This window comes from Panulirus ornatus, chromosome 25, assembly GCF_036320965.1.
Source record: "Panulirus ornatus isolate Po-2019 chromosome 25, ASM3632096v1, whole genome shotgun sequence".
NCBI lineage: Eukaryota > Metazoa > Arthropoda > Malacostraca > Decapoda > Palinuridae > Panulirus > Panulirus ornatus.
Window position 1 is genome coordinate 1,655,765 of NC_092248.1, and position 27,500 is coordinate 1,683,264.

Sequence of the window (27,500 nt, forward strand, 5' to 3'; positions counted from 1 at the left end):
ATGTGTGGTGTGAGGTGGTTTGATCGAGTAAGTAACGTAAGGGTAAGAGAGATGTGTGGAAATAAAAAGAGCGTGGTTGAGAGAGCAGAAGAGGGTGTTTTGAAATGGTTTGGGCACATGGAGAGAATGAGTGAGGAAAGATTGACCAAGAGGATATATGTGTCGGAGGTGGAGGGAACGAGGAGAAGAGGGATCCTAAATTGGAGGTGGAAAGATGGAGTGAAAAAGATTTTGTGTGATCGGGGCCTGAACATGCAGGAGGGTGAAAGGAGGGCAAGGAATAGAGTGAATTGGAGCGATGTGGTATACCGGGGTTGATGTGCTGTCAGTGGATTGAATCAGGGCATTTGGAGCGTCTGGGGTAAACCATGGAAAGCTGTGTAGGTATGTATATTTGCGTGTGTGGACGTATGTATATACATGTGTATGGGGGTGGGTTGGGCCATTTCTTTCGTCTGTTTCCTTGCGCTACCTCGCAAACGCGGGAGACAGCGACAAAGCAAAAAAAAAGAAAAAAAAATATATAAACCATATATATATGAATTGATAGATATATGAGTTGATAGAGATGCTCTGTGGAAGGGATTAAGAATATATGGTGTGGGAGGCAAGTTGTTAGAAGCAGTGAAAAGTTTTTATCGAGGATGTAAGGCATGTGTACGTGTAGGAAGAGAGGAAAGTGATTGGATCTCAGTGAATGTAGGTTTGCGGCAGGGGTGTGTGATGTCTCCATGGTTGTTTAATTTGTTTATGGATGGGGTTGTTAGGGAGGTGAATGCAAGAGTTTTGGAAAGAGGGGCAAGTATGAAGTCTGTTGGGGATGAGAGAGCTTGGGAAGTGAGTCAGTTGTTGTTCGCTGATGATACAGCGCTGGTGGCTGATTCATGTGAGAAACTGCAGAAGCTGGTGACTGAGTTTGGTAAAGTGTGTGAAAGAAGAAAGTTAAGAGTGAATGTGAATAAGAGCAAGGTTATTAGGTACAGTAGGGTTGAGGGTCAAGTCAGTTGGGAGGTAAGTTTGAATGGAGAAAAACTGGAGGAAGTGAAGTGTTTTAGATATCTGGGAGTGGATCTGGCAGCGGATGGAACCATGGAAGCGGAAGTGGATCATAGGGTGGGGGAGGGGGCGAAAATCCTGGGAGCCTTGAAGAATGTGTGGAAGTCGAGAACATTATCTCGGAAAGCAAAAATGGGTATGTGTGAAGGAATAGTGGTTCCAACAATGTTGCATGGTTGCGAGGCGTGGGCTATGGATAGAGTTGTGCGCAGGAGGATGGATGTGCTGGAAATGAGATGTTTGAGGACAATGTGTGGTGTGAGGTGGTTTGATCGAGTAAGTAACGTAAGGGTAAGAGAGATGTGTGGAAATAAAAAGAGCGTGGTTGAGAGAGCAGAAGAGGGTGTTTTGAAATGGTTTGGGCACATGGAGAGAATGAGTGAGGAAAGATTGACCAAGAGGATATATGTGTCGGAGGTGGAGGGAACGAGGAGAAGAGGGAGACTAAATTGGAGGTGGAAAGATGGAGTGAAAAAGATTTTGTGTGATCGGGGCCTGAACATCCAGGAGGGTGAAAGGAGGGCAAGGAATAGAGTGAATTGGAGCGATGTGGTATACCGGGGTTGATGTGCTGTCAGTGGATTGAATCAGGGCATTTGGAGCGTCTGGGGTAAACCATGGAAAGCTGTGTAGGTATGTATATTTGCGTGTGTGGACGTATGTATATACATGTGTATGGGGGTGGGTTGGGCCATTTCTTTCGTCTGTTTCCTTGCGCTACCTCGCAAACGCGGGAGACAGCAACAAAGCAAAAAAAAAAAAAAAAAAATATATATATATATATATATGCCTTGGGTTATACAAAATCATATATACGTATGTATATACATACATATATACAATTTAAAGCTATGATAACGACTTCAAGATACAGCATATCTGCATGATACAATATATCAGTTTGGGAAGTGTAGCTGACGCCTCGCCTCAGTGCTATTAACTACCACCAATTAATTCCGTGTACGAACACGAGCACACACTCCCAAAATCTTCTGGCCTCTTATTAAATTAATATGGTAACCTGTTCCCCCGAGCAATGGTGTGTGGTATATGGTATATGGCGCCAAGGAAAACAGACTCTCTGCTTAAAAACATGAATACTATTAGAGGGAGAGAGAGATGTTCAGTCCACTACTTAAATGTTCAACTTACGTCTTGAGCAAGACGGTACGACCTTTAAGTAAAAAGGTACGATCCTTGAGTAAGAAGGCAACGACGATCTCTGAACACAGCGATACGGCCCTTCAAAAAAGACAGCACGATCTTTGAACACAGCGATGTGACCCTTGCACAAGACGGCACGATCTTTGAACACAGCGGTACGACCCTTGAACAAGACGGCACGATCTTTGAACACAGCGGTACGACCCTTGAACAAGACAGTACGATCTTTGAACACAGCGGTACGACCCTTGAACAAGACAACACGATCTTTGAACACAGCGGTACGACCCTTGAACAAGACAACACGATCTTTGAACACAGATTTACGGCCCTTGAAGAATACGGCACGATCTCTGAACACAGCGATACGACCTTTTCGCAAGACGGCACAATCTTTGACCACAGCGGTACGACCCTTGAACAAGACAGCACGATATTTGAACACAGCGATACGACCTTTGAACACGACGGCACGATCTTTGACCACAGCGGTACGACCCTTGAACAAGACAACACGATCTTTGAACACAGCGCTACGACCCTTGCGCAAGACGCAACACAGCGGTACGACCCTTGCGCAAGACGCAACACAGCGGTACGACCCTTGCGCAAGACGCAAAATGATCTCTGAACACAGCGTTGCGTCCTCCTGCGCAAGGCAGCGCCATCTCAGAACACACCGGCACGATCCTGGTGTGAAAGACGGTACGATCTCTGAGCCAGACGGTGCGACCCTTACGTTACGACGTAACGAGCTTTGGGCACGGAGTCGCAAGCTCTGAGGAGGAGGACATGGCCTTCGAACAAGGCGGTCCGACCTGGCCAGGCCACCGTACTCAAGGGCTGTTACCGTCGTGCTCAAGGGGCGCTACGCTCCTCAAACTTAGTAACGTCGTGCTTAAGGGGATGTTACCGTCGTGCTTAAGGGGTTGTTACCATCGTGCTTAAGGGGTTGTTACCGTCGTGCTTAAGGGTTTGTTACAGTCGTGTTTAAGGGTTTGTTACCATCGTGCTTAAGGGGTTCTTACCATCGTGCTTAAGGGGTTGTTACCGTCGTGCTTAAGTGGTTGTTACCATCGTGCTTAAGGGGTTGTTACCATCGTGCTTAAGGGGTTGTTACCGTCGTGTTTAAGGGTTGTTACCATCGTGCTTAAGGGGTTGTTACCATCGTGCTTAAGGGGTTGTTACCATCGTGCTTAAGGGGTTGTTACCGTCGTGTTTAAGGGTTGTTACCAACGTGCTTAAGGGGTTGTTACCATCGTGCTTAAGGGGTTGTTACAGTCGTGCTTAAGGGGTTGGTTACCATCGTGCTTAAGGGGTTGTTACCATCGTGCTTAAAGGGTTGTTACCATCGTGCTTAAGGGGTTGTTACAGTCGTGCTTAAGGGTTTGTTACCGTCGTGCTTAAGTGGTTGTTACAGTCGTGCTTAAGGGGTTGTTACCGTCGTGCTTAAGGGGTTGTTACCGTCGTGCTTAAGGGTTTGTTACCGTCGTGCTTAAGGGGTTGTTACCGTCGTGCTTAAGGGGTTGTTACCGTCGTGCTTAAGGGTTTGTGACCGTCGTGCTTAAGTGGTTGTTACAGTCGTGCTTAAGGGGTTGTTACCGTCGTGCTTAATGGTTGTTACCATCGTGCTTAAGGGGTTTTTACCGTCCTGCTTAAGTGGTTGTTACAGTCGTGCTTAAGGGGTTGTTACCGTCGTGCTTAAGGGTTTGTTACCGTCGTGCTTAAGTGGTTGTTACAGTCGTGCTTAAGGGGTTGTTACCGTCGTGCTTAAGGGTTTGTTACCGTCGTGCTTAAGGGTTTGTTACAGTCGTGCTTAAGGGGTTGTTACCGTCGTGCTTAAGGGGTTGTTACCATCGTGCTTAAGGGGTTGTTACCGTCGTGCTTAGGGGGTTGTTACCGTCGTGCTTAAGGGTTTGTTACAGTCGTGCTTAAGGGGTTGTTACCATCGTGCTTAAGGGTTTGTTACAGTCGTGCTTAAGGGGTTGTTACCGTCGTGCTTAAGGGGTTGTTACCATCGTGCTTAAGGGTTTGTTACAGTCGTGCTTAAGGGGTTGTTACCGTCGTGCTTAAGGGGTTGTTACCATCGTGCTTAATTGGTTGTGACCGTCGTGCTTAAGGGGTTGTTACCATCGTGCTTAAGCATCGTAACTTCCCGCTCAAGAGCTGAGTCAATATAAGGATGTGAAAGCCTCACTTTCCTACATCTTAATTGCTCTAAAATGCTAACTACAATAAGACAGTTCTCGAAATATATCTCGAAACACAATAAAGTAAATCAAAGTTTGAATAGGATACTCTGCATGAAGAAAGTGTTAGAAAGACGGTAAGGACGAAATCCTTTTAAGATACAATGACCATAGAGCACTTTCTGGCAGATGACGGGATGATCAAGATCATCAGCGGTTGTGCGGGTATATAAGAATGAAATATATAAGAATGAAGTATATAAGAATGAAGTATATAAGAATGAAGTATATAAGAATGAAGTATATAAGAATGTAGTATATAAGAATGAAGTATATAAGAATGAAGTATATAAGAATGAAGTATATAAGAATGAAGTATATAAGAATGAAGTATATAAGAATGAAGTATATAAGAATGAAGTATATAAGAATGAAGTATATAAGAATGAAGTATATAAGAATGAAGTATATAAGAATGTAGTATATAAGAATGAAGTATATAAGAATGAAGTATATAAGAATGAAGTATATAAGAATGTAGTATATAAGAATGAAGTATATAAGAATGAAGTATATAAGAATGAAGTATATAAGAATGAAGTATATAAGAATGAAGTATATAAGAATGAAGTATATAAGAATGAAGTATATAAGAATGAAGTATATAAGAATGAAGTATATAAGAATGAAGTATATAAGAATGAAGTATATAAGAATGAAGTATATAAGAATGAAGTATATAAGAATGAAGTATATAAGAATGAAGTATATAAGAATGAAGTATACAAGAATGAAGTATATAAGAATGAAGTATATAAGAATGAAGTATATAAGAATGAAATATATAAGAATGAAGTATATAAGAATGAAGTATATAAGAATGAAGTATATAAGAATGAAGTATATAAGAATGAAGTATATAAGAATGAAGTATGTAAGAATGAAATATATAAGAATGAAGTATAAAAGAATAAAGTTTATAAAAATGAAATATATAAGAATGAAGTATATAAAATGAATATATAAGAATGAAGTATATAAGAATGAAGTATATAAGAATGAAGTATATAAGAATGAAGTATATAAGAATGAAGTATATAAGAATGAAGTATATAAGAATGAAGTATATAAGAATGAAGTATATAAGAATGAAGTATATAAGAATGAAGTATATAAGAATGAAGTATATAAGAATGAAGTATATAAGAATGAAGTATATAAGAATGGAATATATAAGAATGAAATATATAAGAATGAAGTATATAAGAATGAAGTATATAAGAATGAAGTATATAAGAATGAAGTATGTAAGAATGAAATATATAAGAATGAAGTATAAAAGAATAAAGGTTATAAAAATGAAATATATAAGAATGAAGTATATAAAAATGAAATATATAAGAATGAAATATACAAGAATGAAGTATACAAGAATGAGGTATATAAGAATGAAATATATAAGAATGAAATATATAAGAATGAAGTATATAAGAATGAAATATATAAGAATGAAGTTTATAAGAATGAAATATATAAGAAAGAAGTATATAAGAAAGAAGTATATAAGAATGAAGTATATAAGAATGAAGTATATGAGAATGAATTATATACGACCGAGAATTGATGGAGACTTGCCATGTGTGGTGCTGGAGGTGAGTATGGTAGCGTGACATGGTAGAGGAGAGAGGCGAGCGGGAGAAGTCATTCCCCTTCTCATGTATAAACATACCGGGCAAAGAGAAAACTAAACAAAAAAAAAAAAAAAGAAGCGCTTATGTGATCGTGGAAGCGCCATGTTTCTCTTGATCCCATCAGATATGGGGTTTTGAGGGTGCGTGGGATTGAGCCGGGAGGCAGTGTGGGCGGCCCCTGATCCACCCCATGTTAAAGGGGAACGGAGTTAAATACCATAAATTGGCAGAGTAACGTACAGAGGGGAAGCACTCACCATGAACCATGAGACAGGAGAAGTATCCAGCTAATGCCATTGAGCAAGCAAAAGGATGGAATGAATAAAAGGATTACGCGACGTAAGATGGAAAGATGAACAAGACTCCTTTTTACAGATTTCCTTTGTGGAAATGATTACATGTGACAACGCTTCCTAGAGCTGTCTGATCAGCCATGCTACAAGGGATGGCAAAATGCTAATAGTGGGAGACATCAATTACAGAAAGAGATAGCTTCGGGGTGTGTGAAGAGGTATGTGGTTTCTTGAGAGTATATATATATATATATATATATATATATATATATATATATATATATATCCCTGGGGATAGGGGAGAAAGAATACTTCCCACGTATTCCCTGCGTGTCGTAGAAGGCGACTAAAAGGGGAGGGAGCGGGTGGCTGGAAATCCTCCCCTCTCGTTTTTTTTTAATTTTCCAAAAGAAGGAACAGAGAAGGGGGCCAGGTGAGGATTTTCCCTCTAAGGCCCAGTCCTCTGTTCTTAATGCTACCTCGCAAATGCGGGAAATGGCGAATCGTATGAAAAAAAAAAATATATATATATTCTTTTTCTTTCATACTATTCGCCATTTCCCGCATTAGCGAGGTAGCGTTGAGAACAGAGGACTGGGCCTTTGAGGGAATATCCTCACCTGGCCCCCCTTCTCTGTTCCCTCTTTTGGAAAAAAAAAAAAAAAAAAAAAAAAAAATATATATATATATATATATATATATATATATATATATATATATATATATATATATATATATATATATATATATATATAAGATGAAAACCTGATTCAAAGACAAGATATAATCAAAGAAAATGTACAAATCTTTTTTTTTTTTAGAGAGAGAAACTTAAGTTGGGAAATGGAGTTCAGGAGACCCGGTCCAAGTTATTGCCTGCAAAGTTTTCTGTGAAACTTGCAGATAAGGAAGGAAAACATGGATACCCTGAGCTGCGTGTGCAGAGGGAAGGTTTATAAAAAAAAAGAGTGAGTGAGAGAGAGAGAGAGAGAGAGAGAGAGAGAGAGAGAGAGAGAGAGAGATACAGGCATCACTCTAAACCAGCCAGCATTTGAAATGTGTAAGAGACCAGGAAATGACTACAGAAGGATAAGACGAGAGGAAGAGAAAGACTTTAAAAAAGAATCAGTGAACGAGGCAGAGGACAATCCAAAAAAACTTTTCCCTGAATTCATTCATCCGGAATAAACTATCAGTTAATGAGCAGGTAATCAGGATAAGGGATCAAATTAGAATAATTACAGAGGTTAATGTCAGGATAAGCGAGGAGGTGAATGACAAGTTTGGAAGCGTATTCAGAGTGGGGGACCTTTCAGCACGAACGTCAGTCAAATGGAATGAGGAGGATTTAGAAAGGTCTGGAGTAACACGAAGAGAGATACACAGGTATAAGTGACTTGACCCGTATAAGGTACGGGGTCCTTATGAAATTCCTCCATATATGCTAATGCTGTGTGTAGAATACACTTGACGAGCCACATCAAATGCTGCTCAAGATATCGTTGGCGAAAAGGTAAAGTGCCAAGAGAATGGAGGAGGCTAACTACTATACCATTATCTAAAATGGGTAACGAGAAGTTCCGCTGAAATATGGAACAGACTCCCTGAAGAGTATAGGTCTCGATGTCAGGGTCGCCTTCTCCAAACGGGTTGGGGGTCACCAGTGGCGTGCCCCAGGGCTACTCCTTAGAACCAATGCTCTTCTTGATCTCCGTAAAAGGCTAGCTAAGGGGTCACTGTCCTCACTGTTAGTGTGGGGTTTACAGAAGAGGCGACGTTCATAAGGGATGTGAAAAGTGAAATATTTGACGATGAATTCTGAGGTAGGTGAACTACCAACCTAAGGCCATACCGTTAGTGAAATGATTTAATGAAAAAGGGATTTATACAGCGTAACATGTAAAGATGAACCCCTTCAAGAATCTAAGCAAATATCAAAGATGGCCTGAAAGAATGGTTGATGAAAGTGAACCTGAGTAAATGCATAATATTAAAGGTGGAACACGTTGATTACTGGCCTTGCCATGTTATCATCAAGCAGGAGATAAGCTGTAGGAGTGTGTGTGGGTGCAGCAGCGACTTGTTAATCGAGCCAATACTGTTGCCGGAGTCCCACCACAGTACTGTACAGGCGACACACACTGTCTGCTGACTGATATTAGAACTGCGTTCAGGTATACGTGGATAAGGACATATTCGGTAAGCTTTTCCCATCGTGTACTTGACCGAGACTAGAATATGCTTCTCGAGTTTGGTCATCGCAAGAAGCACACCAGAGCTAATAGAGAAGGTCCAGAGGAGGGACAACCAAGATGGTAGTAGATTTAGAAGGCTGAGTTACACAGAGAGGTTAAAGGCCATAGTTTTGTCCATCATGGACAATTAAGGAAGAGTAAGGGGAGACCTAACCACGACCTTCAAGTTTCTAAACCAGTTTAATGTCGTCAACAGCGAGCAGTTCTTCGGAGGAAGTAAAGACAGAGCCACTAGAAGCCATAACATGAAATCAATAAAAAGAACTTGTAATAAAGGATGTCATGAGGTATTCTTATCGTATGAGATTAATGGATGAATGGAAATAGTGATTGTGGATTACATACACAACCTTAGAAAAAGAGTTGTCTGATGCGGGAGAAGGTTCAAGCACCCCCATGTGGGTTGTAGACCTCCCGATCCACACAGTAGAACTAGATAATAATATGACATTTCTCAGATGGGAACCATGAGTGACCTTGACCTATTTTTTATTTTCTCTCCCGTCCAGGCGATGCCTCCAGCCGAGCCAGTGTGACCCGATCCGACCTCGCCGGACATCACAACCACAGCAGGTCAGTACAAGTTCTCTACCTGTCTCAATTCTTCCCGTGTCATTGTTTTATGTGTGTGTCTTTGTGACCCTCCTCTTGTGGTTGGTTTGTTCTGTTTTTACTTTCCTTGTTAAGTTTCCCCTTCATCAGATTATTTTTTTGGTTTACATTCATTCAAATTCTTGGTTTAATTTGCATTTAGATTTTTAGCTTTATTTTCATTCAATTTCTTGGTTTTCATTCATATTTCTGGTTTTACTCTTCTTAAAATCTTGAGTTATGTTTTCCTTCAAATCTTGGTTTTATTTTCCTTCAAATCTTGGTTTTCTTTACCATCAAAGCTTGGTTTTATTTACCATCAAACCTTGGTTTTATTTTACCATCAAATCTTGGTTTTATTGTAAATCAAATCATAGTTATATTCTCTTTCAAATCTTGGTTTTATTTACCACCAAATCTTGGTTTTATTTACTATCAAATCTTAGTTTTATTTTCCTTTAAATCTTGGTTATACTTTCCTTCAAATCTTGGTTTTATTTTCCATCAAGTCTTGGTTATATTTTCCTTCAAATCTTGGTTTTATTTACCATCAAATCTTGGTTATATTTTCCTTCAAATCTTAGTTTTATATTCACCCAAATCTTGCTTTTATTTTCATTCAAATCCTGGTTTTAATTTTCATTCAAATCTTGGTTTTTATTTTCATTCAAATCTTGGTTTTTATTTTCATTCAAATCTTGGTTTTTATTTTCATTCAAATCCTGGTTTTAATTTTCATTCAAATCTTAGTTTTTATTTTCATTCAAATCTTGGTTCTATTTTCATTCAAATCTTGGTTTTTATTTTTATTCAAATCTTGCTTTTATTTTCATTCAAATCTTGGTTTTTATTTTCATTCAAATCTTGCTTTTATTTTCATTCAAATCTTGCTTTTATTTTCATTCAAATCTTGGTTTTTATTTTCATTCAAATCTTGGTTCTATTTTCATTCAAATCTTGGTTTTTATTTTTATTCAAATCTTGCTTTTATTTTCATTCAAATCTTGGTTTTTATTTTCATTCAAATCTTGCTTTTATTTTCATTCAAATCTTGCTTTTATTTTCATTCAAATCTTGGTTTTTATTTTCATTCAAATCTTGCTTTTATTTTCATTCAAATCTTGGTTTTTATTTTTATTCAAATCTTGCTTTTATTTTCATTCAAATCTTGGTTTTCATTTTCATTCAAATCTTGCTTTTATTTTCATTCAAATCTTGCTTTTATTTTCATTCAAATCTTGGTTTTTATTTTCATTCAAATCTTGGTTTTTATTTTCATTCAAATCTTGGTTTTTATTTTCATTCAAATCTTGGTTTTTATTTTCATTCAAATCTTGTTTTTATTTTCATTCAAATCTTGGTTTTATTTTCATTCAAATTTTGATTTTATTTTCATTCAAGTCCTGGTTTTATTTTTATTCAAATCCTGCTTTTATCTTTTATTCAAAATCTTGGTTTTTATTTTCATTTTCTTCCGTTGTCTATCACGTCTTATTCTTCTTACGTTTCCTCTACGTTTATGACCTTGAGTTACGACACGGCCCTTGAGCGACGCACACCACGATCCCTCGGGAAGACGACGTATGTCTTTGACGTCACTTCTGAAAAATCGGGCAATATGACCCAAGGATCGGAGCGTCGTGTTCAAGGGAATCATACTCGTTGACCTTACGAAACTTAAGATTAATGGTGCACAAACAAGTTTAACCTTCGTCTGTGATCACCAAGGTCTCATTTAAAACTGGAGAGAGATATGAGGAAAATTATCTTAATTGGCTGTAGATTATTCACTTTCAATTATCTGTATAATTTACTAACTTGTACCATAATAATCTATGAGTCTTTGGTGTCATCTTCCGTTTCCACAAGCAGCCTCGAAAGGAGTCACTGGTCTGTCGCCGTTTGAAGCCCTTTTTGTATAGGCCTTTGTTGGGTTTGTCTGAGCCCACACTCATGGTCTGGGAGGGGATCAAAGCCTCTGTTGGGTTTGTCTGAGCCCACACTCATGGTCTGGAAGGGGATCAAAGCCTATGTTGGGTTTGTCTGAGCCCACACTCATGATCTGGGAGGGGATCAAAGCCTCTGTTGGGTTTGTCTGAGCCCACACTCATGATCTGGGAGGGGATCAAAGCCTTTGTTGGGTTTGTCTGAGCCCACACTCATGGTCTGGGAGGGGATCAAAGCCTCTGTTGGGTTTGTCTGAGCCCACACTCATGGTCTGGGAGGGGATCAAAGCCCTCAGGTTTGGTCTGTGAGACAAGCTAATCTTTTTATTTTAAATTGGCTTTCTACGCATCATGGACAGCTTAACAGAGTGACGGAACAAGAACATATCCAATTGTTTAGTTGCGTCAGCGCTTCACTTCTGAAACGAAAAAAAAAACAAAAAAACAAAAAACAAAAAAGGATCATTTATTCTAAATACTGAAGATTTTTTCCCCACACATAAAGTTAATTTGGTTTAAAAACTTTCAAAAAAAATAAAAAAAATTCGAGGTGGGAAAAATATGTATCTGAAACAAATCCCATTGAGAATTTACAGAATTCATGAAATATATTTAACTTTTACATATCCATACATTACGTTCGAGCGATGAATGTAATGATAACATGAAATCGTTTGATATCAATTTGTGAGGGTAAACACCACAAGCCAGTTAGCAGTAACTAGCACAATAAATATGTGGACGAGGCATCACTGCCATGCCATGCATGGTACAGGCAGCCAAAGTCGGCTGGGGAGTTCGGACAGCGTGACACACCATGGTAACCATTATGGTGTGACTGGTAAAAGGGGCTATGGTGGTAATTATGGTAGGAGAGTTATGTTACGTAATGTTATAAGGGATGTGGTGGTAATTACGGTAGGAGAGTTATGTTACGTAACGATGTATGGGTTGTAGTGGTAATTATGGTAGGAGAGTTATGTTACGTAATGCTGTAAGGGTTATGGTGGTAATTATGGTAAGAAAGTTATGTTACGTTATGCTGTAAGGGTTGTGGTAGTAATTATGGTAAGAAAGTTATGTTACGTAATGCTGTAAGGGTTGCGGTGGTATTTATGGTAGGAGCGTTATGTTACGTAACGCTGTATGGGCTATGGTGGAAATTATGGTAGGAGAGTCATGGCTATGCAATAGGGGCCATGGTAGTGGCTATGGTGCGAGTTATGGCAATGCTATAGGAACCTATGGTAGTATGGTACTAGATATGATGTATGGTTTCCTAAGAGTATGGTCGTGTTTATGGTACGCAGTAAGCCACACTGAGACGTCACTTCGTGAAGTCACACCATCCAATACCAGGACATCTAAGGCGATGAAGACATCTATTCCTACATCATCATCCAACGCAGAGGGTTGAATACCGTGACGAGACATCTAGAGGGGGCATTCAACACCACTGACGTCATCTAACACCAAAACATCGACCACCGTGATGTCAGCCAACACCAGACCGTCCACCACCGTGATGTCAGCCAACACATGGACATCAAAGCATCATTTTTCCCCTAAAACACGGCTCTGGGGGTTTTATGCACGGGAACGTGATTCAGTATCTATGTAAATGTGCCAATATTGAGGGGAACAGGTGGAATAATCAATTTCCCAGGCCAGTTGAACACCTAATATCTTTATATATATATATATATATATATATATATATATATATATATATATATATATATATATATATATATATATATATAACCGAGAGGAAAATGAAATATGATAAGTTCCCAAGTGCACTTTCGTGTAAAGATCATATCGTCGGGGGAGATACAAAAATGAGACAGAAGACTTAGAACGGTCAGTTGATATGCAAGGAAGAGACGTAGCTAATACACCATTGGTAAACAATCAAAAAGTCGCCAAAGAATTTTGCGGGCTGTTTTTACAGAATCTCTTGTAAAAGCTGTAATATGTTTTATATATTATACTGGACACACTGGTAAGGATCTTTATGTTAGATTTAAGCAACATAAATACAGTATAAAAACAGGACAAGAATCAAATGCTTTGTTTAATCATGTCAAAAGCTATGACCTCTGTACTGACTGGATTAACACTAATTCATCTATGTACTGTAACTCCTTTACCACGAGAAATATCCTTGAATCTTTTGTTATTGAGTACATTACATCAACGGGACAGAATCCATTGTCACTGGCTTTTTGCCAAAGATCAGGAACTAAAACCATTAAATGCAGCGGTACGGCCCTTGAATACGACAGTACGACCCTGTGAGCACGACAGCACGACCTTTGGGTACTGATGGCGTGGCCTCTGGCCTAACCCCCTCATCCAACATACCTGAAGATAGTACCATAGTCTTCAAGGGTACTTTAAACGTGTGTGTGTGTGTGTGTGTGTGTGTGTGTGTGTGTGTGTGTGTGTGTGTGTGTGTGTGTGTGTGTGTGTGTGTGTGTCCCTCAAACCACTTGCCAACACTCGCAAAGGAACTCTCTAAACATCCCCCCTCCCTTCCCCCAAGCTCCTCACCCTCTCAATCCCTCAACATTGGAGCCAACAGTCAACAGAAGAGACTGCTCTGCCTCCAATCACTTTGTCGGACACTAGCTCCCATCTTAGAAGTGTGTCAAAGGAAAGAAATACCTTGCAGAAGTATACAGTCTATTGCAACGTAAAGTAGGAAGGTCAACCAAACTCCACTATAACCCAGACTACTAATACACACCCAGTGTAACGCGATGTACACTAACGATGCAAACCAAACCAACTGCTATTGAATACATTACCTAAACCTGTGTACTACTAATGCACACCCAGTGTAACGCGATGTACACTAACGACGCAAACCAAACCAACTCTACACCTAAACTTGTATACAGGGACTGACATACTCAAGTCATTTTACAATATAAACCAATATGCAAACCATGTAAACCAACCTGATATCCGACAGGGTATACAGAGTGCTGCTATAGTCTCGCAGCATGCGCCCAATCCACCATCCAATATCTTCCCTCCTAATACCGGTAAAAGGTTTTGAAGGCAGAAAGGAAATGTATTTTTCTCCTCTAGGGGGAAGAATATATCTTTTTTCCTTCCCTGGCCAGCATCTATGGCCCCAAGTGAAATTGTGTTTACAAAGGGGTAGGAAACACAACACCGTCCAGAGATTCCTGGAAACGATAGCTGGAACGAAGACACGTCCAGAGATTCCTGGAAACGATAGCTGGAACGAAGACTCGTTCAGAAGTTCTTGGAAACGATACTTGGAACGGAGACTCGTCCAGAGGTTCCTGGAAACGATACTTGGAACGAAGACTCGTTCAGAGGTTCCTGGAAACGATAGCTGGAACGAAGACCCGTCTAGAGGTTCCTGGAAACGATAGCTGGAACGAAAACCCGTCCAGAGGTTCCTGGAAACGATAGCTGGAATGAAGACCCGTCCAGAGATTCCTGGAAACGATAGCTGGAACGAAGACCCGTCCAGAGGTTTTTCTCAAGAGACGCCAGCAGAGTCGTTCTCTCCCACCTGCACCTTCATCATGTAAAACGTTCCGCCCACCTACACGTTCTTATAAAACGTTCTCTCTCACATGTAACTTCATCATATAAAATGTTCTGCCCACCTGTACATTCACATAAAACGTTCCTCCCACCTGTACATTCACATAAAACGTTCCTCCAACCTGTACGTTCACATAAAACGTTCCTCCCACCTGTACATTCACATAAAACGTTCCTCCCACCTGTACATTCACATAAAACGTTCCTCCAACCTGTACGTTCACATAAAACGTTCCTCCCACCTGTACATTCTCATAAAACGTTCCTCCTACCTGTACGTTCACATAAAACGTTCCTCCCACCTGTACGTTCACATAAAACGTTCCTCCAACCTGTACATTCTCATAAAACGTTCCTCCTACCTGTACGTTCTCGGACAGACAATGACGGACAATCTAGCGCGCCGAGCGCGTTTTGTGATTCAAAAGCCAGAGACACGCTTGGCCCAGCGTCTATCGCCAATCTTCCTGTGTCGATGAGTACCTCACGCCTGGACATTTGGCCTCAATTTAGACTACGTCTTTCACACGTGAGTGATGGACACGTTGTTCTTCTTGGCCTGGACGTTCTCCCTCCACCCGAGGGAGCACATTCGTCCATCAGCTGGATCTTCATCTTGCACTACACGTCCTCCTCTGCTTCAACATGCGACTGGTCTTGGGCAATCGCATGTTTACCAAATGGCGTCCTAGCTTCGTCTCTTCGTTGTATATCAAGTGACTGTTATATTTCTCTCTTGTGTCTCCCCTGATGATGTGATTATTACACGAAAGTGCACTTGGGAACTTATCGTGTTTCATTCTCCCCGTGGATTCATAGGAATACCTAGATCACGCGCAAAGTTGTGATCCTTTCCAACATATATATATATATATATATATATATATATATATATATATATATATATATATATATATATATATATATATATATTTTTTTTTTTTTTTATACTTTGTCGCTGTCTCCCGCGTTTGCGAGGTAGCGCAAGGAAACAGACGAAAGAAATGGCCCAACCCCCCCCCCCTCCCCATACACAGGTACATACACACGTCCACACACGCAAATATACATACCTACACAGCTTTCCATGGTTTACCCCAGACGCTTCACATGCCTTGATTCAATCCACTGACAGCACGTCAACCCCTGTATACCACATCGCTCCAATTCACTCTATTCCTTGCCCTCCTTTCACCCTCCTGCATGTTCAGGCCCCGATCACACAAAATCCTTTTCACTCCATCTTTCCACCTCCAATTTGGTCTCCCTCTTCTCCTCGTTCCCTCCACCTCCGACACATATATCCTCTTGGTCAATCTTTCCTCACTCATTCTCTCCATGTGCCCAAACCATTTCAAAACACCCTCTTCTGCTCTCTCAGCCACGCTCTTTTTATTTCCACACATCTCTCTTACCCTTACGTTACTTACTCGATCAAACCACCTCACACCACACATTGTCCTCAAACATCTCATTTCCAGCACATCCATCCTCCTGCGCACAACTCTATCCATAGCCCACGCCTCGCAACCATACAACATTGTTGGAACTACTATTCCTTCAAACATACCCATTTTTGCTTTCCGGGATAATGTTCTCGACTTCCACACATTTTGCAAGGCTCCCAAAATTTTCGCCCCCTCCCCCACCCTATGATCCACTTCCGCTTCCATGGTTCCATCCGCTGACAGATCCACTCCCAGATATCTAAAACACTTCACTTCCTCCAGCCTCTCACCATTCAAACTCACCTCCCAACTGACTTGACCCTCAACCCTACTGTACCTAATAACCTTGCTCTTATTGACATTTACTCTTAACTTTCTTCTTCCACACACTTTACCAAACTCCGTCACCAGCTTCTGCAGTTTCTCACATGAATCCGCCACCAGCGCTGTATCATCAGCGAACAACAACTGACTCACTTCCCAAGCTCTCTCATCCCCAACAGACTTCATACTTGCCCCTCTTTCCAAAACTCTTGCATTTACCTCCCTAACAACCCCATCCATAAACAAATTAAACAACCATGGAGACATCACACACCCCTGCCGCAAACCTACATTCACTGAGAACCAATCACTTTCCTCTCTTCCTACACGTACACATGCCTTACATCCTCGATAAAAACTTTTCACTGCTTCTAACAACTTGCCTCCCACACCATATATTCTTAATACCTTCCACAGAGCATCTCTATCAACTCTATCATATGCCTTCTCCAGATCCATAAATGCTACATACAAATCCATTTGCTTTTCTAAGTATTTCTCACATACATTCTTCAAAGCAAACACCTGATCCACACATCCTCTACCACTTCTGAAACCACACTGCTCTTCCCCAATCTGATGCTCTGTACATGCCTTCACCCTCTCAATCAATACCCTCCCATATAATTTACCAGGAATACTCAACAAACTTATACCTCTGTAATTTGAGCACTCACTCTTATCCCCTTTGCCTTTGTACAATGGCACTATGCAAGCATTCCGCCAATCCTCAGGCACCTCACCATGAGTCATACATACATTAAATAACCTTACCAACCAGTCAACAATACAGTCACCCCCTTTTTTAATAAATTCCACTGCAATACCATCCAAACCTGCTGCCTTGCCGGCTTTCATCTTCCGCAAAGCTTTTACTACCTCTTCTCTGTTTACCAAATCATTTTCCCTAACCCTCTCACTTTGCACACCACCTCGACCCAAACACCCTATATCTGCCACTCTATCATCAGACACATTCAACAAACCTTCAAAATACTCATTCCATCTCCTTCTCACATCACCACTACTTGTTATCACCTCCCCATTTACGCCCTTTACTGAAGTTCCCATTTGCTCCCTTGTCTTACGCACCCTATTTACCTCCTTCCAGAACATCTTTTTATTCTCCCTAAAATTTACTGATAGTCTCTCACCCCAACTCTTTCTTTCAAACTATTCGCCATTTCCCGCGTTAGCAAGGTAGCGTTAAGAACAGAGGACTGGGCCTCCGAGGGAATATCCTCACCTGGCCCCCTTCTCTGTTCCTTCTTTTGGAAAATTTAAAAAAAAAAAAAAAAAAAAAATCGTATATCAAGTTCGTGTTACAGTGACGAGTTCTCAAAGGAGCACATTTCTCCATCATCGTTCACTTGTTATTTCTTGGGTCGGACTAGATGTAGTGAGGGAGGACGCGACACACCCACACCAGCCGCTGACTGGCCATAATTTCTACTTGGGAGCGAACGAACAAACAGCAGGTGTCAGGTCAAACTTCTCGCCTTGCGGGGGGGCTAGAGAGAGAGAGAGAGAGAGAGAGAGAGAGAGAGAGAGAGAGAGAGAGAGAGAGAGAGAGAGAGAGAGAGAGAGAGAGAGAGAGAGAGAGCTCTGAGGAAGGGAGGGGATATTACGAAAGTGTGAGGGAGGGAAGGATACATGCGACCCCACCTTGAGCACGATGGTGTGAACCGTAAGGCTTTCGGGTGAAGGTCATGCCCTCATATTCAGAGGTCACAGTGTTATGTTCGCGGTACCGTAGCGTCATGATCAAGGGATGTACCGTCATGCAGTAAGGTCGTACCGTCGTGCTACAGGGTCGTACCGTCGTGCATTAGGTACCGTCAGGGTTGTAGCGCCATACGTACGGGTCGTACTCCATCCCCAACACCAACTAGCTGTTAGGCCGACTGCCTGAGGTGGTGTTGGTGATGCCAGCACCGAGCAGCAGCTACAGCTGAAGTTTATACAACACCCGCTCACCTCCCTCAGCCAGCCTCCCACAGCCAAACTTAACGCCATCAAAGATCTTAATGGATGAAGACAACTTCCCGTAGCACAACACAACTTTATGACAACACGATAACTTAGTGGTTCAGACAGAAGACAACTTGATCGTGCAAGACAACTTAAATGGCAGTTTGACATTACTTATGGGCGCGAGAAGCATTATTGAGGAAATAACAACCAGCTGAGGGGACTTGTTTACAATGGACCACAGAGGTTCCCTGACGACCAAATTAATGTAATTAATGACAAGTGTAACGAAATGGCTTGAAAGAACCTGGCAACAAAGGAGAAATTTCGCGTAAAAGACGAATAAATAAAGTTAACAGCACAAACGAATGACAGAAGAAAACGTAAAGGATATGGCAGTCAAAAGGGGACATTCATTTAAGTGCAGGTGACACTCGCAGATGAAGGCAAATATATATATATAGTAGCGAAACACTTGTATATCTGTGAGACATCGGGTGGCGATAACAGGTAAACGAGATTTGAGTGTGTGTGTGTGTGTGTGTGTGTGTGTGTGTGTGTGTGTGTGTGTGTGTGTGTGTGTGTGTGTGTGTGTGTTGTAGCCGTCACGAACTCTCTCTCTCTCTCTCTCTCTGTACCTCGACACCCGAGTGGTTAGTACCGCTAGCATGCCTCCCTGGCGGTAGGTAGCTCTCTACCATCTACTACCACCTTCTAGAGAGAGAGAGAGAGAGGGCTGCGCATCCCAGTGTGCACAAACTATCTATCTATCTATCTATCTATCTATTGGGAAGGAGACCTGTGTGAGGAAGTACCAGGAGAGACTGAGTACAGAATGGAAAAAGGTGAGAACAATGGAAGTAAGAGGAGTGGGGGAGGAATGGGATGTATTTAGGGAATCAGTGATGGATTGCGCAAAAGATGCTTGTGGCATGAGAAGAGTGGGAGGTGGGTTGATTAGAAAGGGTAGTGAGTGGTGGGATGAAGAAGTAAGAGTATTAGTGAAAGAGAAGAGAGAGGCATTTGGACGATTTTTGCAGGGAAAAAATGCAATTGAGTGGGAGATGTATAAAAGAAAGAGACAGGAGGTCAAGAGAAAGGTGCAAGAGGTGAAAAAAAGGGCAGATGAGAGTTGGGGTGAGAGAGTATCATTAAATTTTAGGGAGAATAAAAAGATGTTCTGGAAGGAGGTAAATAAAGTGCGTAAGACAAGGGAGCAAATGGGAACTTCAGTGAAGGGCGCAAATGGGAGCGGTGATAACAAGTAGTGGTGATGTGAGAAGGAGATGGAGTGAGTATTTTGAAGGTTTGTTGAATGTGTTTGATGATAGAGTGGCAGATATAGGGTGTTTTGGTCGAGGTGGTGTGCAAAGTGAGAGGGTTAGGGAAAATGATTTGGTAAACAGAGAAGAGGTAGTGAAAGCTTTGCGGAAGATGAAAGCCGGCAAGGCAGCAGGTTTGGATGGTATTGCAGTGGAATTTATTAAAAAAGGGGGTGACTGTATTGTTGACTGGTTGGTAAGGTTATTTAATGTATGACTCATGGTGAGGTGCCTGAGGATTGGCGGAATGCGTGCATAGTGCCATTGTACAAAGGCAAAGGGGATAAGAGTGAGTGCTCAAATTACAGAGGTATAAGTTTGTTGAGTATTCCTGGTAAATTATATGGGAGGGTATTGATTGAGAGGGTGAAGGCATGTACAGAGCATCAGATTGGGGAAGAGCATTGTGGTTTCAGAAGTGGTAGAGGATGTGTGGATCAGGTGTTTGCTTTGAAGAATGTATGTGAGAAATACTTAGAAAAGCAAATGGATTTGTATGTAGCTTTTATGGATCTGGAGAAGGCATATGATAGAGTTGATAGAGATGCTCTGTGGAAGGTATTAAGAATATATGGTGTGGGAGGAAAGTTGTTAGAAGCAGTGAAAAGTTTTTATCGAGGATGTAAGGCATGTGTACGTGTAGGAAGAGAGGAAAGTGATTGGTTCTCAGTGAATGTAGGTTTGCGGCAGGGGTGTGTGATGTCTCCATGGTTGTTTAATTTGTTTATGGATGGGGTTGTTAGGGAGGTAAATGCAAGAGTTTTGGAAAGAGGGGCAAGTATGAAGTCTGTTGGGGATAAGAGAGCTTGGGAAGTGAGTCAGTTGTTGTTCGCTGATGATACAGCGCTGGTGGCTGATTCATGTGAGAAACTGCAGAAGCTGGTGACTGAGTTTGGTAAAGTGTGTGGAAGAAGAAAGTTAAGAGTAAATGTGAATAAGAGCAAGGTTATTAGGTACAGTAGGGTTGAGGGTCAAGTCAATTGGAAGGTGAGTTTGAATGGAGAAAAACTAGAAGAAGTGAAGTGTTTTAGATATCTGGGAGTGGATCTGGCAGCGGATGGAACCATGGAAGCGGAAGTGGATCATAGGGTGGGGGAGGGGGCGAAAATTCTGGGGGCCTTGAAGAATGTGTGGAAGTCGAGAACATTATCTCGGAAAGCAAAAATGGGTATGTTTGAAGGAATAGTGGTTCCAACAATGTTGTATGGCTGCGAGGCGTGGGCTATGGATAGAGTTGTGCGCAGGAGGATGGATGTGCTGGAAATGAGATGTTTGAGGACAATGTGTGGTGTGAGGTGGTTTGATCGAGTAAGTAACGTAAGGGTAAGAGAGATGTGTGGAAATAAAAAGAGCGTGGTTGAGAGAGCAGAAGAGGGTGTTTTGAAGTGGTTTGGGCACATGGAGAGAATGAGTGAGGAAAGATTGACCAAGAGGATATATGTGTCGGAGGTGGAGGGAACGAGGAGAAGAGGGAGACCAAATTGGAGGTGGAAAGATGGAGTGAAAAAGATTTTGTGTGATCGGGGCCTGAACATGCAGGAGGGTGAAAGGAGGGCAAGGAATAGAGTGAATTGGAGCGATGTGGTATACCGGGGTTGACGTGCTGTCAGTGGATTGAATCAAGGCATGTGAAACGTCTGGGGTAAACCATGGAAAGCTGTGTAGTTATGTATATTTGCGTGTGTGGACGTATGTATGTACATGTGTATGGGGGGGTTTGGGCCATTTCTTTCGTCTGTTTCCTTGCGCTACCTCGCAAACGCGGGAGACAGCGACAAAGTATAATAAAAAAAAAAAAATATATATATATATATATATATATATATATATATATATATATATATATATATATATATATATATATCAACACCAAACTATTTCAACTAACGTTCCATTTGCGAGAGAATTTTTTATTTTCCTTTTTTTTTGCATACATCTGTAGTCATCTACGCCCTTTGACTATGTTTATTCACAACATATGCACATTTTGCGGGAGACAGCGACAAAGTATAATAAAAGAAAAATAAATATATATATATATATATATATATATATATATATATATATATATATATATATATATATATATATATATATATCCCTGGGGATGGGGGATTAAGAATACTTCCCACGTATTCCCTGCGTGTCGTAGAAGGCGACTAAAAGGGGAGGGAGCGGGGGGCTGGAAATCCTCCCCTCTCGTTTTTTTTTTAATTTTCCAAAAGAAGGAACAGAGGGGGCCAGGTGAGGATATTCCACAAAGGCCCAGTCCTCTGTTCTTAAACGCTACCTCTCTAACGCGGAAAATGGCGAATAGTTTAAAAGAAAAGAAATATATATATATATATATATATATATATATATATATATATATATGTATATACAAATAAAGTGCATATGAACGCGCACCTTCATAGAACATACAAACCTCCAACAGTTAGGATCGAACCCGGGACCCCTGTGCAAGAGGCAGGCATGCTAACCTCTAGGCTATGGGACTGTATAATAGGAAACAACTATTCGAAATACTAAGTACTCGAATACCCTTCGTCTCACAATGGTGAGCAACGGGGTCTATACTTGGTTGTTTCCGAACAGACGCACATAGCAAGCTGATAGCGTTTTATCGAACCTAACTGTACAACGCGGAGGTTCGATCCTGGCTGTTGGAGGTTTGTATATATGATAGATATATATATATATATATATATATATATATATATATATATATATATATATATATATACATATATATATATTTATTTATTTATTTATTTATCTATTTATCTATTTATTTATTCATTTATCTATTATACTTTGTCGCTGTCTCACGCGTTAACGAGGTAGCGCAAGGATACAAACGAAAGAATGGCCAAACCCACCCACTTACACATGTAGATATATATACACGTCCACACACGAACATATACATACTTATACATTTCAACGTATACATATATGTACATATGCAGACATATACATATATAAACATGCACATAATTCATACTTGCGACCTTTATTCATTCCAATCGCCGCCCCGCCACACATGAAATGAAAACCCCCTCTCCCCGCATGCACGCGAGGTAGCGCTAGGAAAAGACACCAAAGGCCACATTCGTTCACACTCAGTCTCTAGCTGTCATGTATGATGCACCAAAACCAAAGCTCCGTTTCCACATCCAAGCTCCACAAAACTTTCCAAGGTTTGCCTGAGACGCTTCACATGCCCTGGTTCAATCCATTGACAGCACGTCGACCCCGGTATACCTCATCGTTCCAATTCACTCTATTCCTTGCATGCCTTTCACTCTCCTGCATGTTCAGGCCCCGATCGCTCAAAATCTTTTTCACTCCATCCTTCCACCTCCAATTTGGTCTCCCACTGCTCCGCACTCCCTCCACCTCTGACATATATATCATTTTTTGTCAATCTTTCCTCACTCATTCTCTCCATGTGACCAAAACATTTCAATACACCCTCTTCTGCTCTCTCAACCACGCTCTTTTTATTACCACACATCTCTCTTACCCTTTCATCACTTACTCGATCAAACCACCCAACACCACATATTGTCCTTAAGCATCTCATTTCCAACACATCCACCCTATCTATAGCCCACGCCTCGCAACCATATAACATTGTTGGAACCACTATTCCTTCAAACATACCCATTTTTGCTTTCCCAGATAATGTTCTCGCCTTCCACACATTTTTCAACACTCCAGAACTTTTGCCCCCTCCCCCACCCTATGATTCACGTCCGCTTCCATGGTTCTATCCGCTGCCAAATCCACTCCCAGATATCTAAATCACTTCACTTCCTCCAGTTTTTCTCCATTCAAACTTACCTCCCAATTGACTTGTCCCTCAACCCTACTGTACCTAATAACCTTGCTCTTATTCACATTTAATCACAGCTTTCTTCTTTCACATAACTTACCAAACTCAGTCACCAGCTTCTGCAGTTTCTCACATGAATCAGCCACCAGTACTGCATCATCAGCGAACAATAACTAACTCACTTCCCAAGCTCTCTCATCCACAACAGACTGTATACATGCCCCTCTCTCCAAAACTCTTGCATTCACCTCCCAAACAGCCCCATCCATAAACGAATTATACAACCATGGAGACATTACGCACCCCTGCCGCAAACCTACATTCACTGAGAACCAATCACTTTCCTCTCTTCCTACTCGTACACATGCCTTACATCCTCGATAAAAACTTTTCACTACTTCCAGCAACTTTCCTCCCACACCATATACTCTTAGTACCTTCCGCAGCGCATCTCTATCAGTTTCTCCATATGCCTTCTCCAGATCCATAAATGTTACATACAAGGCCAATAGCTTTTCTAAGCATTTCTCACATACATTCTTCAAAGCAAACACCTGATCCACACATCCTCTACCACTTCTGAAACCAGACTGCTCTTCCCCAATCTGATGTTCTGTACATGCCTTCACCCTCTCATTCAATACCCTCCCATAAGATTTCCCAGGAATACTCAACAAACTTATGCCTCTGTAATTTATGCACTCACTTTTATCCCCTTTGCCTTTGTACAATGGCACTATGCAAGCATTCCGCCAACCCTCGGGCACCTCACCATGAGTCATACATGAATTAAATAACCTTACCAAACAGTCAACAATACAGTCACCCCTTTTTCAATAAATTCCACTGCAATACCATCCAAACCCGCTGCCTTGCCGGCTTTCATCTTCCGCAAAGGTTTTATTACCTTTTCCCTGTTTACCAAATCATTTTCCCTAACCCTCTCACTTTGCACGCCACCTCGACCAAAACACCTTATATCTGCCACTCTATCATCAAACACATTCAACAAACCTTCAAAATACTCACTCCATCTCCTTCTCAAATCACCACTACTTGTTATCACCTCCCCATTAACCTCCTTCACTGAAGTTCCCATTGATTCCCTTGTCTTACGCACTTTATTTACCTCCTTCCAAAACATCTTTTTATTCTCCTTAAAATTTAATGATACGCTCTCACCCCAACTCTCATTTGCCCTCTTTTCCACCTCTTGCACCTTTCTCTTGACCTCCTGCCTCTTTCTGTTATACATCTCCCACTCATTTGCATTATTTCCCTGCAAAAATAGTCCATATGCTTCTCTCTTCTCTTTCAGTAATAATCTTACTTCTTCATCCCACCACTCACTACCCTTTCTATTCTGCCCACCTCCCACGCTTTTCATGCCACAAGCATCTTTTGCGCAAGCCATCACTGCTTCCCTAAATACATCCCATTTCTCCTCCACTCCCCTTACGCCCTTTGCTCTCACCTTTTTTCCATTCTATACACAGCCTCTCCTAGTACTTCCTCACACAAGTCTCCTTACCAAGCTCACTTACTCTCACCACTCTTTTCACCCCAACATTCTCTCTTCTTTTCTGAAAACCTCTACAAATCTTTACCTTCGCCTCCACAAGATAATAAGACATCCCTCCAGTTGCACCTCTCAGCACATCAACATCCAAAAGTATATATGTATATGTATATATTTTTTTTTTCATACTATTCGCCATTTTCCGCGTTTGCGAGGTAGCGTTAAGAACAGAGGACTGGGCCTCAGAGGGAAAATCCCCACCTGGCCCCCCTCTCCGTTCCTTCCTTTGGAAAATAAAAAAAAACGAGAGGGGAGGATTTCCAGCCACCCGCTCCCTCCCCTTTTAGTCGCCTTCTATGACACGCAGGGAATACGTGCGAAGTATTCTTTCTCCCCTATCCCCAGGGATATATATATATATATATATATATATATATATATATATATATATATATATATATATATATATATATACATATATATATATATATATATATATATATATATATATATATATATATATATATATATATATACATACATATATATATATATATATATATATATATATATATATATATATATATATATATATATATATATATATATATATATATAACAATGTTGTATGGTTGCGAGGCGTGGGCTATGGATAGAGATGTGCGCAGGAGGATGGATGTGCTGGAAATGAGATGTTTGAGGACAATGTGTGGTGTGAGGTGGTTTGATCGAGTAAGTAACGTAAGGGTAAGAGAGATGTGTGGAAATAAAAAGAGCGTGGTTGAGAGAGCAGAAGAGGGTGTTTTGAAATGGTTTGGGCACATGGAGAGAATGAGTGAGGAGAGATTGACCAAGAGGATATATGTGTCGGAGGTGGAGGGAACGAGGAGAAGAGGGAGACCAAATTGGAGGTGGAAAGATGGAGTGAAAAAGATTTTGTGTGATCGGGGCCTGAACATGCAGGAGGGTGAAAGGAGGGCAAGAAATAGAGTGAATTGGAGTCATGTGGTATACAGGGGTTGACGTGCTGTCAGTGGATTGAAGCAAGGCATGTGAAGCGTCTGGGGTAAACCATGGAAAGCTGTGTAGGTATGTATATTTGCGTGTGTGGACGTGTGTATGTACATGTGTATGGTGGGGGGGGGGGGGGGGGTTGGGCCATTTCTTTCGTCTGTTTCCTTGCGCTACCTCGCAAACGCGGGAGACAGCGACAAAGTATAAAAAAAAAAAAAAAAAAAAAAAAAATATATATATATCATCATTCCATATATAAAACATAGATTGCATTTCGTTAAAAAAGTGAGGGTTGGGGGCTGGCGTTAAAGAGATCACTCACGTTGTATTCTACGTTAAACAACTCACGACCTTCATATTTTCACAGCCTAAGTGAACGCCCTTGTACCAGGAAAAGGTTTTTTTTTTATATTTTTGCGAATGAGAATTTTTTTCGGCAAATATACATATATGTATATATACATATATACATATATGTATATATACATTTTTCTTTTTTTTAGAATGGGCTGTTGAGAGCAGTAAACTGTCATTAAATGACTGGGGCTTCCAAAGCTTAGGTGTTCTTGAAAGAGAAAAGGTTTATAAACTGGCGATTATATCTGTTCTCAATTAGATTTGACAGGATGAAATGGCTTAAGATAAAACCGTGCTGTTTTCCTGTGGAGCGGGGTAGCGATGGGAATGGATGAGGGCAAGCAATATGAATATGTACATGTGTATGTATGTAATATCTGTGTATGTGTATGTATGTGTTGACATGTATATGTATGTACATGCGCGTATGTGGGCGTTTATGTACAAATATGTGTGCATATGAGTGGATGGGCCATTCTTCATCTGTTTTCTGGCGCTACCCTTCTGACGCGGGAAAGAGAGATCATGTATCATAAATGAATGAATGAAATGAATATCAATATACATTTATCTAGCTATTTATATTAAACATTTACCCTGGCATTTCTTCCCGCTCTAATATTTCTGAGAGCCAAATTCTGAGGAAATATACATTTCCTGGAGAATATTTGTTCTGAACGTGAATATTAAGATCAGGGAAAGCAGACGAAATAATAGACCCTGAAATATGAAATCATGCAAAGCGTGATGGAATATTGGCTTATATATTTCCCCTTCTGAAAAGTTTTCATATCAAATTACGAGACAAAATGTGGGCCTTCCAGGGTACTAAAGTAGGTACTATTCTAAGTATATATATGGTAAGTAAAGGGAAATAAGTGTATCTGGGTATATACACATTTACTGCAGTAATTTCTTTGTTAAATCA

At 40.7% G+C, this 27,500-nt stretch overlaps 1 protein-coding gene across 6 annotated transcripts in view; it reads left to right on the forward strand.

Moving 5' to 3' along the window:
* LOC139757158 (uncharacterized) overlaps positions 1 to 27,500 on the forward strand; it is a 178,832-nt gene that overhangs the window by 95,788 nt on the left and 55,544 nt on the right. For all 6 annotated transcript variants that reach the window (XM_071677264.1, XM_071677267.1, XM_071677266.1 and 3 more), the window contains one exon: positions 9,158 to 9,221. In XM_071677264.1, coding sequence (XP_071533365.1) covers positions 9,158 to 9,221 — 64 coding nt within the window. The remainder of the gene's footprint in view (positions 1 to 9,157; positions 9,222 to 27,500) is intronic.